This window comes from Drosophila serrata, unplaced genomic scaffold (assembly GCF_035046125.1).
Source record: "Drosophila serrata isolate PLE 108 unplaced genomic scaffold, ASM3504612v1 contig_160, whole genome shotgun sequence".
Lineage (NCBI taxonomy): Eukaryota > Metazoa > Arthropoda > Insecta > Diptera > Drosophilidae > Drosophila > Drosophila serrata.
The window spans coordinates 692,934-714,316 of NW_028257058.1; the positions used below are offsets into that span (position 1 = coordinate 692,934).

The 21,383-nt window shown below is 33.5% G+C and overlaps 2 protein-coding genes across 46 annotated transcripts in view; one reads left to right on the forward strand and one right to left on the reverse strand.

The window, feature by feature from the left end:
• The window catches only part of PMCA (plasma membrane calcium-transporting ATPase 3), a 41,660-nt gene extending 26,029 nt beyond the window's left edge, over window positions 1-15,631 (forward strand). For 14 of the 42 annotated variants that reach the window (XM_086826514.1, XM_086826522.1, XM_086826523.1 and 11 more), the window contains one exon: window positions 9,246-10,537. In XM_086826514.1, the coding sequence (XP_086682640.1) occupies window positions 9,246-9,692 (447 nt within the window). In that variant the 3' untranslated portion in view covers window positions 9,693-10,537. Of the gene's footprint in view, window positions 1-1,155; window positions 1,357-9,245; window positions 10,538-11,679; window positions 11,749-14,726 lie in introns of those variants that run through there. The other 28 variants (XM_086826526.1, XM_086826534.1, XM_086826530.1 and 25 more) reach the window with 4 other exon arrangements.
• Window positions 15,632-17,209: 1,578 nt separating this feature from the next.
• Window positions 17,210-20,782, reverse strand: Rnf11 (Ring finger protein 11). Of its 4 annotated transcripts, none has more exons than XM_086826549.1 (3): window positions 20,666-20,782; window positions 18,059-18,188; window positions 17,210-17,913 (listed from the first exon to the last, which is right to left on the reverse strand). In XM_086826549.1, the coding sequence occupies exons 2-3, from the start codon at window positions 18,164-18,166 to the stop codon at window positions 17,551-17,553; spliced, it is 471 nt and encodes a 156-aa protein (XP_086682675.1). In that variant the 5' UTR covers window positions 18,167-18,188; window positions 20,666-20,782; the 3' UTR covers window positions 17,210-17,550. The 4 variants fall into 4 exon arrangements, with proteins under 4 accessions (XP_086682675.1, XP_020809895.1, XP_020809896.1 ...); XM_020954236.2 differs by lacking the exon at window positions 20,666-20,782 and adding an exon at window positions 18,579-18,716; XM_020954237.2 differs by lacking the exon at window positions 20,666-20,782 and adding an exon at window positions 18,486-18,647.
• Window positions 20,783-21,383: the final 601 nt, after the last annotated feature.

The window sequence follows — 21,383 nt, forward strand, 5'->3', positions numbered from 1 at the left end:
TACAAAGTTCGGCGTGCCGAAGTTTATATGGAAATAGTACAAAAGTTACAACGAATTATTACACATTTATACATATATATATATCTGTATATCCTCACTCGAGAATCGGTCTTCATGTCAAATTTTAACAAATGCTTTGGCATTTGTTTGATTTCAACCACATTTTAATGGTTTGCGAGATGATAGAAAATATGATGTCTATGTCGATATTTTCATCTCTATTCTCCTTTTTTTGTTTGTTTACATTTATGCATTACAAGTATAACTTGATTTAAATTGGTAAAGTAATTAAAATATATGTCTTGATAGCTCATATAGATATGTATATATGTATAGAAAGGATCTTTAAATCACTTAAAACCTTTTCCTCCGTGACGGGTAGCGGTAGGAGCCATTAAATTACGGATAGATAGATAGACGGGGATTTCGTTTTTATCTCTTAAAGTTATTTTTATTTCTTTAAGGTACAAAAAGAGTTTATTCAATTTGTTTCAGAGCTTTTTGTCCATCTCTATTAATTATAGTAAGGGAAGGATATAAATAAAACAAGAGGAGGCGTCATTATAATTATTAAAAATAAAAAATAATCAACAAAAAAATTGCTTATGCAATTGGTTTTCTATATAAAGCTCTCAAGGCAAAAAAAACTTCGAATTCCTTATTTTTTAGTTTAAAAAAAATTATTAAATGTTTTATTTTTGTATGATAACAAGAATAAAAAATAAAAAAACATATCTCTTTGAATTAGTAAAAAATTATTAAATAAGTACTTGGCAAATTTTCCACGCAAATATCTATATATACATATATATATATACATTATAAATTTAAATAAATATTTATTTTATTTATTTAAATTTCCACGTATATATTTTACTATTTGTTCAAAATTACTAATTCATTGTAAAGAAAGCAGAATAGTTATTATTCCTTTTCCAGTATACAAAAAATTAAAGACGAAACACGCATACATACATCATGTTTTGCATTATTTTAATTTATTTTCATTTTCAGTTTTTTTTAATTAGTCTACAATTTTATATTATTTTATTTGAATACGCTTACACAATTTTTTGCTACACATATAATTAATTGTTTTCAAAGTAATTATAGATATATATATATATTTGTTGTTAATTTTATGTAATTTTAAAGCCGGCGGAACCGATTCGAGAGACAGAGGTGTAAACAAATTGACACAACTTAAAAACTAAATCAGCAGTAATCTTCTCGCGAAAATGCGAGAAAGCTAATCTCTAAGGGAAGAAATACAAATAAATCATGAAAATATTTAAATTAAATTTGAATGCAAATTATACAAATAATAAAAATAGTAAAAAATAGAATGTAACTGTACCTAAAATCTTCTTGTAAATTTATAGCAAATTGATAATTAGTCTATTTTAATTTCGTTATCCGGGGAGTTAAATAAGTAAGTATAAAAATCATCAGGAAGAAAAATAGAAATCCACCGACAAGGCCCTTCCTCGTTAGATTTTCTGCAATTAAGAAATAATAATAATAAAAATAAAACAAAAAGCAACTCTCTGACATCAACAAACGACAATAAACTCAACCAACAACAGGAGCAAAAAACGAGACGTAAAATCTAATTCATCCACACAACTTCCACATTAAGTGTAATTGCTTCTCGTACTATTTCTCTAAAAACCTACTGTACTATGTTCCTAGTACGAAATGCAACTCTACAAATTCCTTAAAGAGCAAAACGTACGTAACTTATTTCTATTGTCTCCTAAACTTTCCCAATTTATTACCAACCAACCATCTATCTATCATGCACGTCGTGTCGAAAAAAATAGTAACAGGATTACAACAGGAAATTGCTTTGGGTGTATGAGAAATCCGTTAAAATGTGACAAATAAGTGTGATACAATAAAAATAGCAACCGTTTTAAACAGCTATAAAATTAATGTATACAAATTTACAAAATCCCTAAAGCAAGTTCTATGTTTCACCCCTGTTATATGTAGTAGTTGTAAAGTCAAGTCGAAATAATAGATACAATATTAACAATAGTGTGTTTAAAAGTCGTCTCCCTCGCATCTGCCCATATACCTTTTTCTTTGCTTAAGGCGGCACTTTTCCTCCACCTTCTCTGTTCCTGCACGGAATAATGTATATATTGAACTCTGGTCTCCTGTTTCTGAATTACCTAAAATTTGATGATGCAACATACATTTATACACTGCGCGTCTCCAGATTAGCGGCCCCCTAGTATTCTTCTTTGAAGTAAAATATTGTCAAAACGATCAAAGACAAAACTGTGCCATTGTTTTCCAATGTAATTTGGTTGATTCTCCAAATAAAAACATACATATAAATGAATGGATTTTGACTCTGTGTATGTCTTTATTAAATTACAACCTAAAGAAACAGATTTATTCGTATGCAGTAACTGCGTCATCAGGATAGCGATGCATTTATTACAACCCGTTAGCTTTAACAATATTATTACTAAATTTAAACATTTTGAATACAAATTAATAATGGTTTGCCCCTCCCTTGCTTACAATGACTTCGTAACCTCGATCGGGCTGGAGTCATATACATTTTTCAAATATTCTAATGCTTTTGCTGACCAAAGCCGCTTTTAAACTGGAGATAAACTCCTACTTGGAATCGTATTGCTTGGCACCCTCGTACACCTCCCTAGCCAACCATCCCCAGAAGTGTTCTATTATGTTTAAGTCCAGGACACTGACATTTTCCTTCTGAATCCAACGATGTACGGACCGGGCTGTGTGAATTGGACCATTGTCGTGCTGGAAGTGCCATTCCAGATATCTGAATAAGTTTAAAAAAAAAGGAAATTCAGTTGGTATTTTTAGCGTTCGATTTTTTGTGTTAAAAACTGCTGTTCGCAGTTGCCATAATATGATATGCATCCAAATGGTGCTCTTCCTTACATAAATCGTGGAAATAATCTGCTAGAACCCTTTGGGTTAAATTGTTCTCGTCATTGGACCACATTATATGCGTTCGAGCAAATTTAAAGCGCATTTCTATGCGGACTTGGGTGGCTTTTTTTGTTTTAGTTTTAGCCTCTTTAAATGGTCAACATTCTTGATCACCCTTAAAACAGTCGATTTGCTTGCCTTTACACCAGTTTTTTGCATTATTTTGGTGGTCGAGAGTTGAAAGCCTCTCGGAGTATACCTCTGCTTTTCCATAGCTTTCCTTATTTGAAGAAAATTGGCAATGGTTTTGCAATGTCTTCCCAACGATTTTTTTCTTTGAAGATAGAATAGGTCCTCTGCCTATATTGAGTATCATTTATAGAAAATGTATTAATTTAACAGGAAAAAAATCGGTTGTTGTGGTACTTAAATTAAGACAGATATTTATACCCTTGCAGGGTATTATAATTTCAGTCAATAAAGAAGTCACCCCCGACCATCAACAGCCGAGTCGATCTAGCCATGTCCGTTTGTCCGTTTCTACTCTCTTAGTTTTGAAGCTATCTGAATGAAACTTTGTAGTTAGTCTCTCACTCGTATATATATGTATGTCGAAAAGGGGCTGGATCGGATTCCTATATCATATAGCTTCCATAGGTACGAACGGAAAATTTTTACAAAAAATTTTAACATTTTCAGTTTTCATCAGAATTCGATCAAATTTGAGATATAGCCATTTTATACAATTATACAATTTTGTGTACAAGTTTATGAATATAGGACTACTATATCATATATGTAAATATGTAGCCCATACAAACGATCGTTAGATATAGAGGAAAATTCAAAGCTGTAAATGTAAAACTATATATATACTACATAAATAGGCAGGCATTACTTCATTGTTTTTTAATACAATACAATAATAGCTAGGAAACCTGGCGAACTTGGATTCGTCTTATGTAACATTTCGTTTGGGGATTAAGAAATTACGAATTTTTTATTTTTTGTTTTATATTTGAAAAGTAATGGATCCAGTTTAACTTTTTCACTTGCGCAGCATAATTCAGCCGTTTCTCTTTTGAACTTTAACGCATTGCCATATCTGCATATAGTCGTCATTGGTCCGATATCTAAATTTTCATCATCACTGTAGTTCTCAGTGGGATCATATTGGAATGCCAATCGATCGTATGATGCCGATGATCTTCGTGTCCTCACGCGTTGTCTCAATTGGGCATTTTCTTTAATTATATTTTCTCTTTCTTCGCTTAACTTCTGTGAATACACTTGTTGGTGGTGATGTTCGTGCGCACGTCGTCCTTTGGGACTATAACCTCAAATGCACGATCCACATAAATAACACATTTCAACTTACCACCGTAAAGAGAAATGCTTACACTTTATTTATTTTATTGTTGCCTTTAGGAAACGACTACTTCATATATTGGTTTGTAGTTAATGCTATATATCAGCGATGGATATCCCGCTTTTCTGTCGAACGGGATAAAAAGTATCCTATGTCCGTCTCCTGGCTCTAAGCTGCCTTCTTTACTCTTACGCGAAAATAGAACAAAGTAGGATTACAAAGATTACTGTTAATCTCACAAGCTAAATTATACTCTCAAAGAGGGAGACCCTTAATTTACAGCTTACAAAAAAAAAACGAATTTAAGGCAATAGTAAAATAGTAAATAGTAAGGCGCTAATCTGGTGAAACACAGTGTATTTTTGAACAAATTGAATACAATGGATGTGTTTCTGAAATATCTTGTTTAAATTTTCCAAAAGTTACGCAGGGGTCACGAGAATCTGTTTTCACCTGATGCGTTAATCTGCATCTGTGGAAATGAAATGCTAAAAACAAAAACAAAAACTCGGCCAAATATACCAATACAAACAACTAAGGAATAAGTTTAGCTTTGTTTTGTATTTATTGCTCTGTGGGTCATGCAAAGGCGCGAAAAGACATAAGATCTAGCGATTATAGCCCAGAAATGATTAATATTTTAGAAATTCCGTTTGGTTAGGTTAGGTTTAACCGGACGGCCCTCGTGGGGCCTCGCATAGTCCAATATGGCCCTTAGTTTTCCTAATGTTTTCGTAGGGACCGTGAGGTTGACCTGAAAGAGTTCCCACCAACAGTCTGCAATCTTTCCGATATACATAGAAGCAGCATTGCGCTATTTGCACTTGATTTTTGATTCTTATCAGGTTATCGAATTTCTGCTCTATCTGCATTTAGGTCGTGCGTCTGCCCGTCTCTCCAACTCGCTTTGCAGCGTTCCTAGGGCGACGCGTACGTTTTCTTTCCTTTCTTTCTTCCTTTACAAGTTCGTCCGCGGTCTTCTTGCAATCGATGCCCTGATGGGTGGAAAGCCAATATGCCGCATTGGCATGGCAGCTTATACGACAGTCTCATATACATTTTGAGGTTTCAGCATGGGCCTGAGCCGCTTTCCAGTCTTCGGGTCTGAGGAGTGGTGTTGCTTTAACATCATGTAGTCAGATGTACTGATCATAACTCGACCAATTCAACTGATTTCCTGTTGCAACCAGGCGTTGTGCACCTCGCTGGGGTTTATTCCGAGTGTAGGTGTTGACCTCAGCGCTCCTGATGCTCAGTGCAGTGCCCGCGTTGACCCAGCGCCTGACTCCATACAGTAGAGTTGATATATAGACCCAGTCCATTAGAGCGAGCGAAAGATCCTATGTGCTGCTAAGCATCTTCTTGAACCGCTCCAGAACATTGGGTTTCCATGCCAGCTTGCGGTCTAGTACAATGCTTGTATTGTATTATTTGGCATTTGCTCTTGGTGCTCTTGGCCAGCCTGGTTGTGTTGATTTTTGGTGGATCCATAGTGGTACCTTGCAGCTCTCTTGGTAAAACGAATGATACCGAGTCCTACCTTGTCGGTCCACTTGCATATCTCCTGGAGTTATCGATACCATAACCGTGCCGTAATAATTGTTCCATCCACGGCAGGTGAGCCTCTTTGCTGCCCTCAGTCCACTGCTTGTCATCGCTTGGAGCCGACTCTGTATGGTAGGTTGCTTTGATGACCACTTCCGTATTTCAGCCGTTTCTGGTGTGAAGCAGAAGTTTCTCCACGTGTTTCTTGGCGACCTGCGCGATTCCATTGTGTAATCCTTGAGTCGGATTTTGTATTCTTCATTAATTACATCATCTTCCTCTTGTTCATCCAAGCTTATTGATGCATAAGGATTAAAGCTAAGTTGGAGGATCCTTGCTCCTAGGCAATGAGGAAGCTATTTTCCCTTTATGAATATTATTATTCATCGATTTGTTCATTGTCAATTCCCTTAATATAGGCTTAATTTTGGTAATGAGCTGCCAAACAAGAAAAAAATTTAAACCGGTTCAGTATTCAAAATATGTTTAGCTGATCAAATCAATATAACTAAAGCTAAACCAATTTTTTTTCATATGTTATTTTCCTCGAACAAAACAAAATAAAAATTTTAGTGGTTGTTCCTGGCACATTGTACAATACATATATACATATATACAATTCATTTATACAAGTATAAATTTCACAGCAATTACCAGTAAAACACCGTTTGAATTAATCTATATTCTTAAAAAACCGTAAAATAAGAGTAATAAGTGAGTCATTTCAAAACTGATGTATGCACATGTACATACATATCTGTACAGGGGTAGAATGTACACCGCGGGGGATTACCTTTAACTCTTGTTATTTTATTATTTATTCTTTTTATTTAACAATGTTCGTTTTCATCGAGTTAACCTAACTCACCCCCCCCCCCCAGTGAAAGCTTTAAAATTCCTACTAAATGGTTTTTAATTTATTTATACAAATGTGGGATTCGCAGGCAGGATAGGCAGGTTCCTTTCGCGGCGTAACCGGAGCGGTTTAAACGATCTGGCAACTCGTAATTAGTTCGCCATTTAAACAGTAGCCGATACTTTTAAGACCCTCTTTAATAATGCGAGCTGTACAAGAAGTCGTCGTTTGTCATCCTTTGCGAGATGTTGAAAATAAAAGCCACGTTTAAATAGTTAAAGAACGACCCTGCAAACTAATCAAAGCACTTCTTTAAACCAATACCTAAAATAAATCATTGTATGCTAATATAATGAATTCTTATTTTGTATTATTACGTTATGGATGTTATTTTCCAAGTGTTAAGTTAGTATTGCTTAAACTGCGTGGTTGTTTTACTATTTTTAAAATAACAAATTCTTAGTAAATGGTAAAAGCGAGACCACTTTGCCTTCTAATGGAATGTTTTTATTACTTACATTTGTATTCTTAGCACCCTTATTGCTTCTGTTTGTATTTTAAACTAATTATTGTTCGCATGCATTGCTTTTTTTTGTAATACATTTTTAGTGAACTGTTGCTAAAAATTAAGTTGTATGGGAATGGGACCCATAGTAAGGTTCATAGTTGATTTCGTCTTTGAGTATGCTTGAATTAAAAACAATTTGATACCCCTGCTGTGTATTATAATTTTAGTTTAATATATATTCCTGAGCAGCATAGACAGCCGAGTCGATTTAGCCATTTATCCGTCTGTCTGTCTGTCTGACTTGAAGCTATCTACAGTTAGTCTTCTGTATACTCTCACTCGTATATATGTAACTTTTTAAGATTCCACCGGATTTTCCTCAAATATAGCCTTTTTGTATTATTCTAGACATAAATACTATTAAAAATTATAAATCTTTGAGCTATCAACAAATGAACAATTCTGTGATGTCGAATGCGACATTCGTACGCATTCAAACTAAAAAAAAAAAACATGTTCCAAGACTTTATTTTAATTTTAATTTTCTGGAGAATTGCCCATATATTCATTGAATCTGAAATATAGCCAGTATTCTAGAATTTCGTTTTAAGTTTAATATAAATGGGACTGCTATATCATATAGCAGCCATAGGAACGATCGAGAAAATAATCATTCATTTTTTAACATATATTTATCAAATGTAAAATTTAGTTATTTTATATAAATCTATAATTTCGACTTTAACTATATTAAAATCGGACGAGTATAACTTATAGCTGCTATTCAAACGATCGTTAGATATAGAGGAAAATGCAACACTATGAATGTAAAACTGTAACTGTAAAACTTAATTAAATGTAATGAATGTAGTGATCGAATTGCAATCTGCAAGGGTATAAAAACTTCGGCATGCCTTATTTAGCTTCCTTTTTTTTTTTCTTACTTTTCGTCTAGGAAATTTAAGTATTAAAAAAATGTGTAATTTCAATGAGCATAGCGATAAAAAACAATTCCATATAAGAGAAACCCGGTTTTTTTGATTTTTAAATATAAAAGAGTTTCAAAATGTGAAAAATGTTCTGTCTGTCCCGGCCCATCCTTTAGGGGCTTTGCTTTCCAACATATTTCGTAATTGCTGTTATATTTTAAAGTCAGCTTTTTCGATTTTTTAATTATTTTTGTTTTAATACTTGAATTGTGTGCATTATTGGTGTATTCTTATATGTAAGCATTAAAAATTTTCAATATACACATAATAAATATTTACAATTCAATATGATTATAGCTACATGTACATACATACATACATATGTATATAACTATTTATTAGAGCCGTACAATATCAATGCTGGTGCCACTGATGTTTTTCGATGTTTCGAGGCACTCATTTTGAACTGTTACGATACTATCGCATCAACTGTACACCTAACCGTGTGCGTCTGTCCGATCATTCACATGCAAACTAGCCTCTTGGTTTCGAAGCTATCTGAATGAAGCTTTGCAGTTAGTCTTCTGTATACTCTCACTCGGAACGGGCCGGATAGGACTACTATATCTTATAAACAAATTATTGCTCTTTCAATTTTCAAAATATTTTCATCTAATTTTAGATATTGCCATTTTGTATTATTCTACAATTTCGTTTTTAATTTTATAAAATTCGGAAGACGGTATTTCTTCGTTGTAAGCATATGTAGTTTATATTGTATTAATAATAATTGCAATCTTGAAAGATATACAGACACCCTTTGGCGTGCCGAAGTTAGCTACCTTTTTTGCTTTAGCTTCATTTAATGATTAGGTTGAGAAGAAGTAGTATCGATAGTAAAATCGATTTCTCACAGCTCTAATATACATACATACTTACATATACATGCATATTTTATTCATTATTAGACTGTACTATATATATATATGCCTATTATTATAATTATTTTTATTAACTTGTATTGCCAATTTTTTCGTTGATTCGTTGAGTTTATCTTTTTGTTTACTGTTTTACCGTTTTCTGTTTCTGTTCTTTGTCTAATTTCATTTGTTTCAGTTGCGTGTGATTCGCGCTTTTCGCTCGACATTGGAAGACCTAAACGAACGGAGATCGATGCACAGCTTGCATAGCTTACGCAGTCCACGTTCGGGCGGCCTTGGGGGCCACCCCTTGTACAGTTTTAACCACCTGCTGAGCCCAAATTACAACAAGCAGCAGTCTCAGCAGCCAAAGGCACCGCCACACCCACACCCACAACCGCAACTGCAGCCGCTGCCTTCGGATATCTCTTACATTGACGAAGATCCGCAACAGCAGCAGCGTACATCGCCGCAACCCCCCTCTATTAATGTGTCTGCTCCGCACTCCTCCTCAACCCTGCCAAGCTTTTCAGAAATTGCTCACATTTTGCAAGAACAGCAAAGCCATTGTAATAACACTAAAAGCGATATCCAACAGCAAACTTCAAAATATTCCAATGGACAGAATGAGACTCGAATTTAAATAGTAATTTTAGCACGTAGAGAGCTGGGAAACAAACATCGAGGTATCGAAATGTTTTCCTTTCGATTTGGTTTATTCTTCTAAATTGTAATGCAATCATTTTTATTATACATTTTAATTTAGTTGTGTTGCTTAAAAGATTTTTATTTTACTGGTTTTTTTCAAGCATGGCTGTCTTAACTCAAGAATTTATTATAAACGCTTATTTCTATTTTTATCTATTCTAAGAGATTAAAGCAAAATAAAAACAAAACGAGAAAACTCCTCAATGATGGTAAAAATATCGCTATATCGATGTTTCTTCCAGCTCGAAATTTACATATTTGCTTCAGGAAAAACAATTAAAACAAATATAAAGCACAATTTCATGTTGGATTTGAATTTAAGTTTATATTTCGATTGAGTCCAGAATTTAATAATTCCGTGAATAATACCCAATAAGAGACGACTGAACCATGATATTCTGATACAGCTTCGAAAATATACATATACATAACTTAAAACAACTAAAAATGTTCCATCTCTATTTTAAAATCCTTAAAATCTGTAGAGCTCTCGACCCGCGGTTTAGTTTGAAGCAATATTTTTATATGCCCGGTAAAATTATAAATGTCTATATTCGTCAAACGGAAATACAATTAATTAGCTAATAATTATCCGATTGTATCTGGCCTGATTTAATTTAATATTTTCTCAAAATGTGTGCTCTTTAGTAACTAATAATGGCTATCCATACACATATGTCATTTGAAAAATTTTAAGCATGGAAATGTATTAATATTAACTTTTAATTTTACAAAAACATTAAATTTATTATGTATTACATGTACTAACCAAAATCCAAATTAACATTTTCTTTTTATTTTCCTTGTTTCTTTTCTCTTGGTTCATGTGAGTATGGCTTAAAATGCAAATAAATTTTAATCGAAATTTATTTCCAATTTTTTTGGTTACAAAGAAAACAAAGTTAAAAATTACTTTGGCTTTGACGTGTAGAAACCGGTCTCACACGTGATCCTTGAAGTGGAAACAGTAGTAAAATATTTCAAAGCCTATGTATATACATATACATATATCTGCAGCCTTCTAATATAAACATAAAATAATACCTATTTTTGTCCTATTCAGAGAAAATCGATTTGGTCCTCAAAAAATAGCACAGGCCAGAAAAAAAATTTTCCAAAAAACTTTAGAAAGGATCGGTAAGGGAGCTTAGAGTACTGTTTTTTCCCTCAAAATACAGTTTTTAAATTCCGAAAAATCTTAATTGGTATCCAAGATATAGTATTTCAAATTGATATCAATTATTTTTCATATATATTGTCCAATTCGACACACTCTGAAATTTTTGGAATAATATCAATACATCGTCAACAAATTTAAAATGCAAAAATAGTACTTTAAGAATTTAAGACTAAGTTTACCGGTGTAATCTGTTATTTAATAATATGGATTTTAATTCCTAGCACTAATAATTCAGGAAAAATTTTCTTTGGGAATATACATGTATCTTTTTCATCGCTATTTTTTTTTAAAGGTAATAAACAAATTAGGAATTTTCATTGGGAATTATGCGAAGATTAAAAATCTTGTCTAGGTTATATTGCAAGTAAATCACGTAGTTTATATTTCAAGAATGAAATTACAACACAAAACTTTCATGTCCTTACCAGAATTTAGAATAAATACACTATCCTTTACTTACACATATTAAAAAAGAAGTACCTGTGTATTACGCAAAGTAAATATATATTTTCTTATTTCATCTTTTAAGCTTAATTTTATTTGCTTAATGTAATGTTAAAAACCAAACAAAAATGTAGCTGCTAAACAACTTAAAAATTCTATTTCTATATATATATATATATATATATATATATATATCTATATACATATATATATCTATTTCTCTCTCTTTTCCTCCCACATTTATTTATTGTTTTATATATTTTTACTTTTCTATCTTTCTCTTTTTTAATCCTTAAAGGTAATAGGCGGCGAATTGCAAGAACGCTTGATACCGGTCCCCTATAGCAAGAGCAACACTGATCAAGCTGTAAGACTTCTAAAAAATGTTATTATTATTATTTACAATTATATTTTGTCATTATTTCAATTAATTAAAACAAAAACAAAAAAATTAAATTGATAACAAAATATAATACTAATATAACACATTTAGAACGCTAAAAATTATAATAAAAGTATGCAAAAGTCTGTCCGCTTCGAGAGTCATACGTGAATACTATATTTTATGGTACGCGTTAGATCCCCTTATTATTCCCTTGCAGTGTATTATAATTTCAGTATGGAACACACTGAAAGAGTAATTTCGAACTAAAGTATATATGTAAATTCTTGATCAGCATCAACAGCCGAGTCGATCTAGCCATGTCCGTCTGTCCGTCCGTGTGTCCGCTTCTACGCAAACTAGTCCCCCAGTTTTGAAGCTACATATCTCAATGAAACTTTGTTAGTCTTTTAAATACTCTTACTCGTATATACATATGTCGGAATAAGCCAGGTCGGACGACTATATCATATATGTAGCTACCATAGGAACGAAACGATCGGAAAATTTGTAGAAAAAAAACTCTTCCAGTTTTGAACAGATTTCATATTTAGCCATATTATATATTAATATAAAATATGGTGTCAAATTTTATAAAAATCTGACTACTATATCATATAGCTGCCATACAAACGATCGTTAAAAATAGAGCAAAATGTAAAAATGTGTATGTAAAACTGTAAATATAATATGTATAGGTGAATGAACTGAAAGCAGGTATTACTTCATTGTTGTTTAACACAAATATTTATAATTAATATTGCATTTATTCCTAGTGATCGAATTTTAATCTGCAAGGGTATACAAACTTCGGCGTACCGAAGTTAGCTTCCTTGTATTAATAATTAAGATTTGTTAGTTTATCAGGTACACAGCAGTGCTGCCAGTTTAGCATTTTAGGGGTTAGATCTGAAAACGTTAAAAACAAATTAAATTTTTGTTAATGCTATTAGCTACCCGTTTTATTTTATATTACTGCAAAAAACTATTCATGATGTATTTCATTAGAATTTACGTAATTTTTGTATGCCTTTTTGTTTTGAGTGAAATAGTTCCGATTAAAAAGGTTTGAAAAAGGTATGGGAACTAGTATTTAACTCGATTGTATGAATTACTGTGATTAACTTGATGTGGAGGTAAAGATGCCGAAAATGTATAAGCAACATTTTCGTGAAGCCAATCATTAAGACGACGAGTTTAAAGAATGGACTCGCAAGTATTTTGGATTTAAAAACATTGAAGAAACTAGAATTCAATTTTAAAATTACGTTGTGTGGACGACAAAAAAATGTTGGGCTGAATTTATCCTAAATAGTTTTTTATTTCTATGGTCAAAAACTAAAGTCGAGCGTATATTTTTTGAAACGAATATGATAATAGTATAAAATCCGCAAATTGTATATATATTTTTTTTTCATTTTGACTTAGATACAAAAATGTTGTTTCTTTCTAGCAATTGATATTTTTTTCTTAAATATATGTATAACTTTTTGAAAAGTAAATTTTAATAGACTATTTTTGGCCGTTTTTATCGGTTTTTTGTTCGAACTAAGCAATTTTTGCGTTAGCGATCTGGCAGCATTGCTACACAGCATTACCAAAAAAATGTATTTACTATAGCACGGTATGGAGAGCGTAAAACACCGTTTTCAAGCAGTGAGAAAGAGCGATATGCAAATAATTTAAAACGGCTGTTTTCAAGCCCTGTACGAGAAACGAAATTAAATATACTAGGAAGTTGGATGGCTCGACAGCTCTACTTGCTGGAACAGATTATCAAACGTCAGACATTTGCCAGGACGATTTCGTAGACCATGTTCTTCCTGGTCTGACCCGATGGGTGCTACTACCATGTTCTTTCATGAACCGGACACCGATCTACCCGTATCAAATCATCTAAGTTCCTTGTACAGGTATTCCAGGTGACTATAATATTAAGGCGTCTGGGAGCTGTCCAAGGGAGGCGGTACTGCTAGAATGCAGGTCAATCGCTATGGTACAATAATTAATAAAAACCCAAGCAATAAATGTTGAAATGGTCTTAAGTTTCAAAAGAGCCGGGTCAACAAAGTATGACCGCAACATTTGCGCTTTAAAAATGCCGAAGAAGTAGTGAAGAAAGCGTTCTCATCGCAAAAGAATAAACTTATTCGCGCTCACAAACAGTTTTACCCTCTCAATACCGTACTTTTTTGGATCTTCTAAATCTGGAGCCGGAGTAAAAATACTTTAGGATATAATGTATGTCTGTATTTATGTTCTTAAAAAGAAGAATTTTATACACACACCTTTCTTAAATAAATTGCAAGACATATATATTTGTATAGAATAAATAGAATTGAAACCATTTCGGTTTACCGAAATAATTTCAGTCAGAAATATATATTGATAACTGATCATTCTTACTTTATTTAAAAAATTGAGTATTTCTATTATTTACTCTAGATCCTTTTCTTGTCCTATCATAGTTTAATTTGCATGATATTTAAAGAGTATTTTTTAAGTGAATGCATTTTATGATCGGGTCAATTGCAGATAAAAGTGATTCAAATTAATAGTGATTACTTAATCAAAAGCTGTAGATTGCTTTTTTCCTGTGTTTACTCGTTCCGTCTGATATAAAAGCTAGGGAAAAAACAACTATTGCCTTTAAACATAATACAATAATGCTATTATTTATTACTTTATGTTGCATTGGTTCATACATACATACATACATACACTGCATATGATGTTAATAAGTGCTTAACTTGGCCATGTGTTTATTCTTAAACAGAACTTGTTTGTGTATTTGAAATTGCATTTAAATTAATATTAAAAGCCTGACTCACAAATTAAAATGCTGCTCTACTATTATATATTACTGTAGTTTCTCCGTCTATTTTTTGTCACTGTTTTCTCTTTCTTGTGTCTCGTTTTCTCCTCTCTCTTCATTTTTTATTTAATTTGTTTTTGTGAATTAGATTCGTGTGGTGAACGCTTTTCGTCAAGGCCTAGATTCACGTTATGGTGATCATACGAACAATACGTCGCTGGCTGAGGTACTGCGCAAGCAGACATCGCTGAGCAAGCGATTGTCGGAAACGTCTTCCATTGAATATGCAGATAATATACCCGATGAGCTGACCATACCCGAAATCGATGTCGAACGCTTATCATCGCACAGTCACACTGAAACGGCAGTTTAATATAAAGCAATGAGATTTATCGCACGGACAGGTCACACTGAAATCGGTTTTAAAGATCGGCAAGGTAACACTGAAGCCGCCGTTTCAAAGATTCACCCGCACTCAAACATAAATACAAAACCTACACATAATTTTTTCTGATGAAAAAAATATGGACCTTTTCACATTATGGCAAAAAGTGTATACATTTAGGAATCACTTGAAAAGCGGTTTAAAAAGTCCTTACAAAATGTATTCGCACGTTTTTAAATAATTTTGAAAGTATTTTCTCATTTCTGTGTGACAACTCTGTGTATATCTATGTTATATATTAAATCTGTTTTTATGATACAAAAAATCAAATCCTGCTTTAAATATGTTTAAAAAAGTTGCTTATCATAAAGAAGGTAAATTACAAGATACTTGACATCTGATACTTGGACAACTATATTCCTAATTGGATTTCTAAAAAATTTATAATAAAACGAGAATTAAATTTTTACAAAATAAGAAAGATTAGAAATGATTGTGCCCAAAATAAAATTCAAGTTTATTAAATTATTATATAAAAATAAATGATCGTAATCACATCCTATCAACACACACAAAATCTCAAAATGTAATCGAAAAAAAAAAAAAAAAGCCATCAATTATTGTAACTCAATACATTTAAAATAAAGCGAGTGAAGATTTAAAAATAATGCAAATCTATTAATTTATTCTACGCTAAAAATTAACGGATACTTAAGTAAGTATTAAAAAAATGCAATTGAGTTCTTAGAAGGCAATTTCAGGACGCCGAACTTTGTATACCCTTGAAGGTTGCAATATGTTCTTTTGAAAACGCCTTATTTCGGCCAAATGAAAAAACAATCCAAAACTTACCAAGAGAGATGTGAAACATTTACATATGGACATATCCAGGATGCCGAACGGCATATTCGTACGATTTTCGGAAGTTTTTTTTTTGCACGATTAATACATTTTACCAGTATTATTTGTCTATGTATATGTATATGTTTTTTAAAGATTATATATATATTTTTTTGGTACGAACTGAAGAATATTTAAATATTTATATGTAAATGCTGACGAACGGTACATTATCAAATCGCTAAAAAAAATGTATTTTGGCCACAATCACAAAAATGTTTTTATCTTTTAATTACCAACAATAGCCTGTATTTCAGAATAAATATCGAAACTTTAATCCCGACTGCTTATCAAGGAATGACAAAAGGATAACTTAAGGGATAGCGAACGATACACAAAAACAGTAGTTGACAGAAACAAAAAAAATTACCATTAAGTCAATGCATTGCTTATCTCTCTTTATAAATTCTTGTTCATATATTGTTGGTAAAAATATTTGTATACCAAAATTAAATCAAAAAACAAATATGTACTATATACAAACAAAAAGCAAAGCCAGCATTCAAACCCGCGAACAAATGAAAAATCTGACCTGTGAGTTTCGATTCAAATATTTAAAATAAAAACAAAATCGTGCCGTAAATTGACTATATTATTTAAATTTACACATTTTTGTATCAAGATTTTTAGTATCCTTACAATTGCTAAAAAAAACTTTGCCGTAGTTACAAAACAGAAAAGTAATGTCAAAAAAAAAGTCTTGGGCGTCTCTCGGTGAGTTCGGCGTGGGAACCGCGCTTTAAAAAAAAAAGTATATATATACGTCCACCTGTCCCCCGCACTCCTTGCCGAGACAGAACTGCAATATCCGAACTTCGGATTCCGAAGGCGGCAATAGAATGACATGGAAACGGTGCAACTGGCGCACGGTGGCCGAAACTGCAGTGCTTGCAAAACGATTGCCGGGCGCTGACGCTGACGTCCATTTGGATACCGTCAGCTTTCGAGACTTCGTGGCAGCCAAGCGAAGAGTTGACGGGCAACGGAATCAAATCAAAACGGTGTAATGTTGGAACTGTTAAATATATATTGTAATGCTTTAAATCATGCATATTACCTGTCTGGGAGGATTCGATTATTGGAGCAGTGCCATCAACAAATAGAGATATAATAATCAGTCTACCTATGGCTGGGTACAAAATATGTCCTGCAAAGGACCATCCAAATCCTGCACAGGACTTATATTATGTAAATGCTCGGAAATGCCAAAAGTATATTATCATACAAGGGTATAATATATAAGGACGTGGCTATGAATTTAAAATACCACTAAAAATAATAGTCTAACAGTTCGCTTTGGTATCATTGCTTGTTATTTATTTTATTTAAAAAATAAAAACAAATGGTTTATAAATCGTATATTTATATATTTTCGTATTATGTGTTTATAATATGCTTATAATAATAAAATAAATATTTTAATTGGTTAAAAAATATGTATAAATTGGTATATACATATGTACATATACTAGAGCTTAACATTCATTACTTACATTACATACATATTTGCCAAATATCGAATAAAAACAGATACAAAGCGAAAAATAAATAATAGATACTTCAAGTCTAAAATAATTTATTTTTATAATATTTGCCCAACTTGGAAAATAGTTTTTAATGTGATTTTTTCTGTCAACTACTAACAGTAAAATTGATAAAGACGTATGTATGTATATGTGTATTGACGCTATGTTGTCTCATAGCTGGTGAGTAAGGCAGCATCGACGGGCTCTAAGCAACTCGGGCATGTTAGGCTTCGCATTAACCAATCATCAATGCAATTGACATGATAAATATGCATGCAAGGCAGATAGCGCACAGTTTCGTCCACGCAAAATTCTGCCATACAGATAACACATTCTCGTGCCTTTTTTGAACTACCATCGTATGTCCCAATGGGCAAATGTTGCATTAAACCAATACGCTTTGCCAGCTTAACGTGATCCTCGTCCTCTGTCAAATTTTGTTGTCGTCGAATGATAGATGGTGTTACGGATACGGAAGCGGAGGAGGTCGTAGGGTGAAATACGCGTTGATATTGTTCAACCTGCTGCAATGACAAAATTACAATTATACATGTTTACTTAGTATGCAGTATGCATTGAGTCATAGGGAAACTGAAAAATGATTCTAAAGATGTACATGATGTGCATATGCATATACATTTGTTTATATACATACATATGTTTACTTACATGATTTACTGGCTCCTGTGTTTCAATATTTGAACCATTAACACCGTCATTGCCTCGCAAAAGTGAAATGTCGTCGGAAGTGTTGCTTATTTTCAAGCAATTTCCCATTATTGCCTGTTTCTTATTATTACTAAAATATGTAAGAAATAATATATTATAACCATTAATTATTTTAACTAAAATATATAACAAATAATAAAATGTACAATAAAATAGTAGTTATTTTGATTTTGATTGTACAAATACTTTGGTGTTTATATTTAAAACGTTATTGAATTCCCATATTGTATATAAGCAAATAAATAAGAAATAGCCATTGAACTTCGACGTACGACGTAAGATTTCTATCTAATAGTTAAACATACATGTTTGAATTTGTTTATATGTACAAAGCTATGATTTTTCAAATAAAGGCTAATGCACACACCTAAGTCGTTGTCACTTGTTTAAAGTTAAGGCAATATCTTGCAATAACAAGAAAAAAAACCTTGAAGCCTTATTATTGGACATATTAATTTACCTATAATATTCCAAGTCAACAAAGCTGTCATGTTTAAAGTGACCGTATGAGAACAATCCATATTGGAATGGATTCGTTCCATTTCGACGCTAACTCATCGACGCTAATTTGACGGACATGCGTCGATGTACACTATTGTTGAGCGTTGGATATGAAACAATGAGAAAATAAATAATTAATTCAAAGTACCGTTCTCACTAACCACATCACTGTGAAACTTTTCACCATATCAACATTTTCTTTTCGATCCGCCTTTATACTGACCTTTCTTGATCAGCATAGACAAACAAGATATTCTAGCCATGTGTTTCTGAGCAAAATAGACTTGACTAAAATAACATAAATCGGGTTAATATGTCAATAAGCTGCTATGGGAACTATTCGTCAAAGCAAAAGAAAGTCAAGAACTGAGTGTTGAACTGTAAAAAAGAAAAAATGGTAGAGGTAATTGTAATAAATTGTAGAATTGTTTTTCAATTTATATAATTATAATATAACCAATATTGGTAAACATAAAAGTGACATACAGTTATTTTCTGCGATGTTATATAGATTTAAAATTGATTAAAACATAATTATTATATCATATGTATGAATGTTTTAAATACCTTCTGATAGTTTTTTTTTCTTTAAGACAAAATTGATCGATTAGCAATGACCCAATTGCAATCTGCGAAAGGTGCCGAAGTTGGCTCTTCTTTTATATTGTTGCAGGTTATCAGAAGTTTGCAACGAAGAGAAGAAGACATTTCAGCCCCTTTAAGTTAACTAAGGTTGAACGGGAGGGCCCTCTTGGGGCGCCAAGCATAGGCCAGTATGGCCCTTATTTATCAGGATGTTATTATCTTATGGAACTGGAGAATGTTATGTGGTATTAAAGAATCCTTGAGGATCGCGGTGGTTTTTGCGAAGGCAAGAAGTTCACCTGGCGTCCTCTTGGCGGCATTTGCTAGGTATCTTAATCTTGCCTGCATTAGGGCCGGGCACTTACACTTACACTTACATGAGATGCTCTAGGGTTTCGGTTGCCTCAGATTCATCACATTTTCTGCAGTTGCCGTTGATGGTGATACCCAGCTTGACTGCATGCGCAGCAGCTACCCTTTGATGATGTATGGGACAATTAATTTAATTAAAACGAGTAGAAAATTTTTTTATATATTAATTTATAAAAATTTTAAAGTGCAAATAAGACATTATTTTTGTTTTTGTGTTACGAGCCTTTTTTATTCAAGTTCTTAATTTAAAAATATATTCTAAGCTTAAAATGGATTTTCTTTTTAAATGTCATGTTGCATAAGGGTTAATGCTTGACAATTTTTGTCCGCACACAACCTTTCACTACGACAAACGAATACGCACTGAAGCAAAATCCGAGCGCTTTGACTGCCGAAGGGACTACCTTCGTAATTGTATCGTGTAGTAATGGTGGTTTTTTCCTCGCGAAGGATTCCATAGCACGGTGGATTTTTCTAGAGGATTTTAAATCTGTTAGGAGATGCAACATGAGAAGTGAGCGTACGTTAGTGCTGTCAGTTGTCACGTTTGAGCTGACTCTGTATGGTATGCTTCGAAAACAACTTCCAGAGTCTAGCCGTTTTTGGGTCTGAATGTTGAAGCAGAAGTTTCCCCAAAAGCTTCTTTACGCAATGCGTATTTTCATCTTGTAATACTTTAACAGAATTTTCTATTCTTATATACATCATCTTTTGCCTGCTTGCCGATTTTGAAAAATGTATTGCATGGGAGCGGAAGATTCCTGTTCCACCAGGGTGGTCTGGTCCACTCCTTTGTTCTTGATTGGCGATTAGCGATTGTTTTTTTTAACTTTCCCCAGTTAGTATTCCAGGGGTTTCTAAAAAATAGTTAATTTTGGAGAGTGTCGAATTCGTTTTGGAACAGTATGTACTTGTGATCAAAGAAGGATGGTCTCTCGAGGACTTTCTATTCTGACACCATAGTACTTTATCCCGCTATGAATGTTATATCTAGCACGTTTGACGAGGTGGGACCTGCAAAGGTGTGTTCCTCCCCCACGTTTGCTATATATAAGTTGGTTGAAAGTATAAAGTCTAAAACTTACTCACATTTATCGTTTATATAGGGGCTCCCCCACACCCTGCGGTGCGCAAGCAGTTGCTGGTCCTTCGGGCTGGGTTCTATGAGGCTCCTGAGCTCATCTGATGGAGCTGGCCTGTCGTTTGCCATTTAACAAGAAGCTACCAGTAAGAGCTTCTTCTTGCTTTGTAGCATCACCACAGTCAGGACATCCATGCTGTAATAAGAGATAAGGTTAGCTTAGTTATCTGGAGAACCACCAATTGGCCCCCCTTTTTGGGTAACGGACTTATTATGGGCAGTACCTTCCAGTCTGCGTTTAGAATATTCGGATTCTGACACTGCAGCAGCTTCAGCGCTCGGTCCCCTTGAATAGCAAAGGGGAAGAGTACCTTCGCCTTTGGAATGGATGGGATAAGTTCCTGTCCACCACCTCCAGCTCGGCCCCACCACACAGTGCTTCCATCTGGCAGACCGTTTGCGTCAGACACTTTCTCGTCGTGTCATCCATACACTTTAGGATTTTGGCCAAATTTAGCCACCCGGCACCATCAAATGTGGGCATGGGCGCTACAGGGTCTTCCACGATCCGTGTAATCACTGCCCTTCGCGATTCTTGTTCTGGCTTTTCCCGCGTTCAGGGAGGCCCTGCTTCCTTAGGTACGCGTTGCCGCTTGCTTCCCGGAGTGTCCTTTATGGCACTCTCAGCGGAGCGTTTTCGTTTGGTGGCAAGCATCTCCTCTCTCA

What these genes read in the sequence shown, in the direction of transcription:
- Rnf11 (XM_086826549.1), bottom strand. Translation starts at nt 18,166, where the DNA reads ATGGGAAATTGCTTGAAAATAAGCAACACTTCCGACGACATTTCACTT. An exon ending in CACAGGAGCCAGTAAATCAT is followed by an intron (nt 17,914 to 18,058) that starts GTAAGTAAACAT and finishes TTGTCATTGCAG; the next exon opens with CAGGTTGAACAATATCAACG.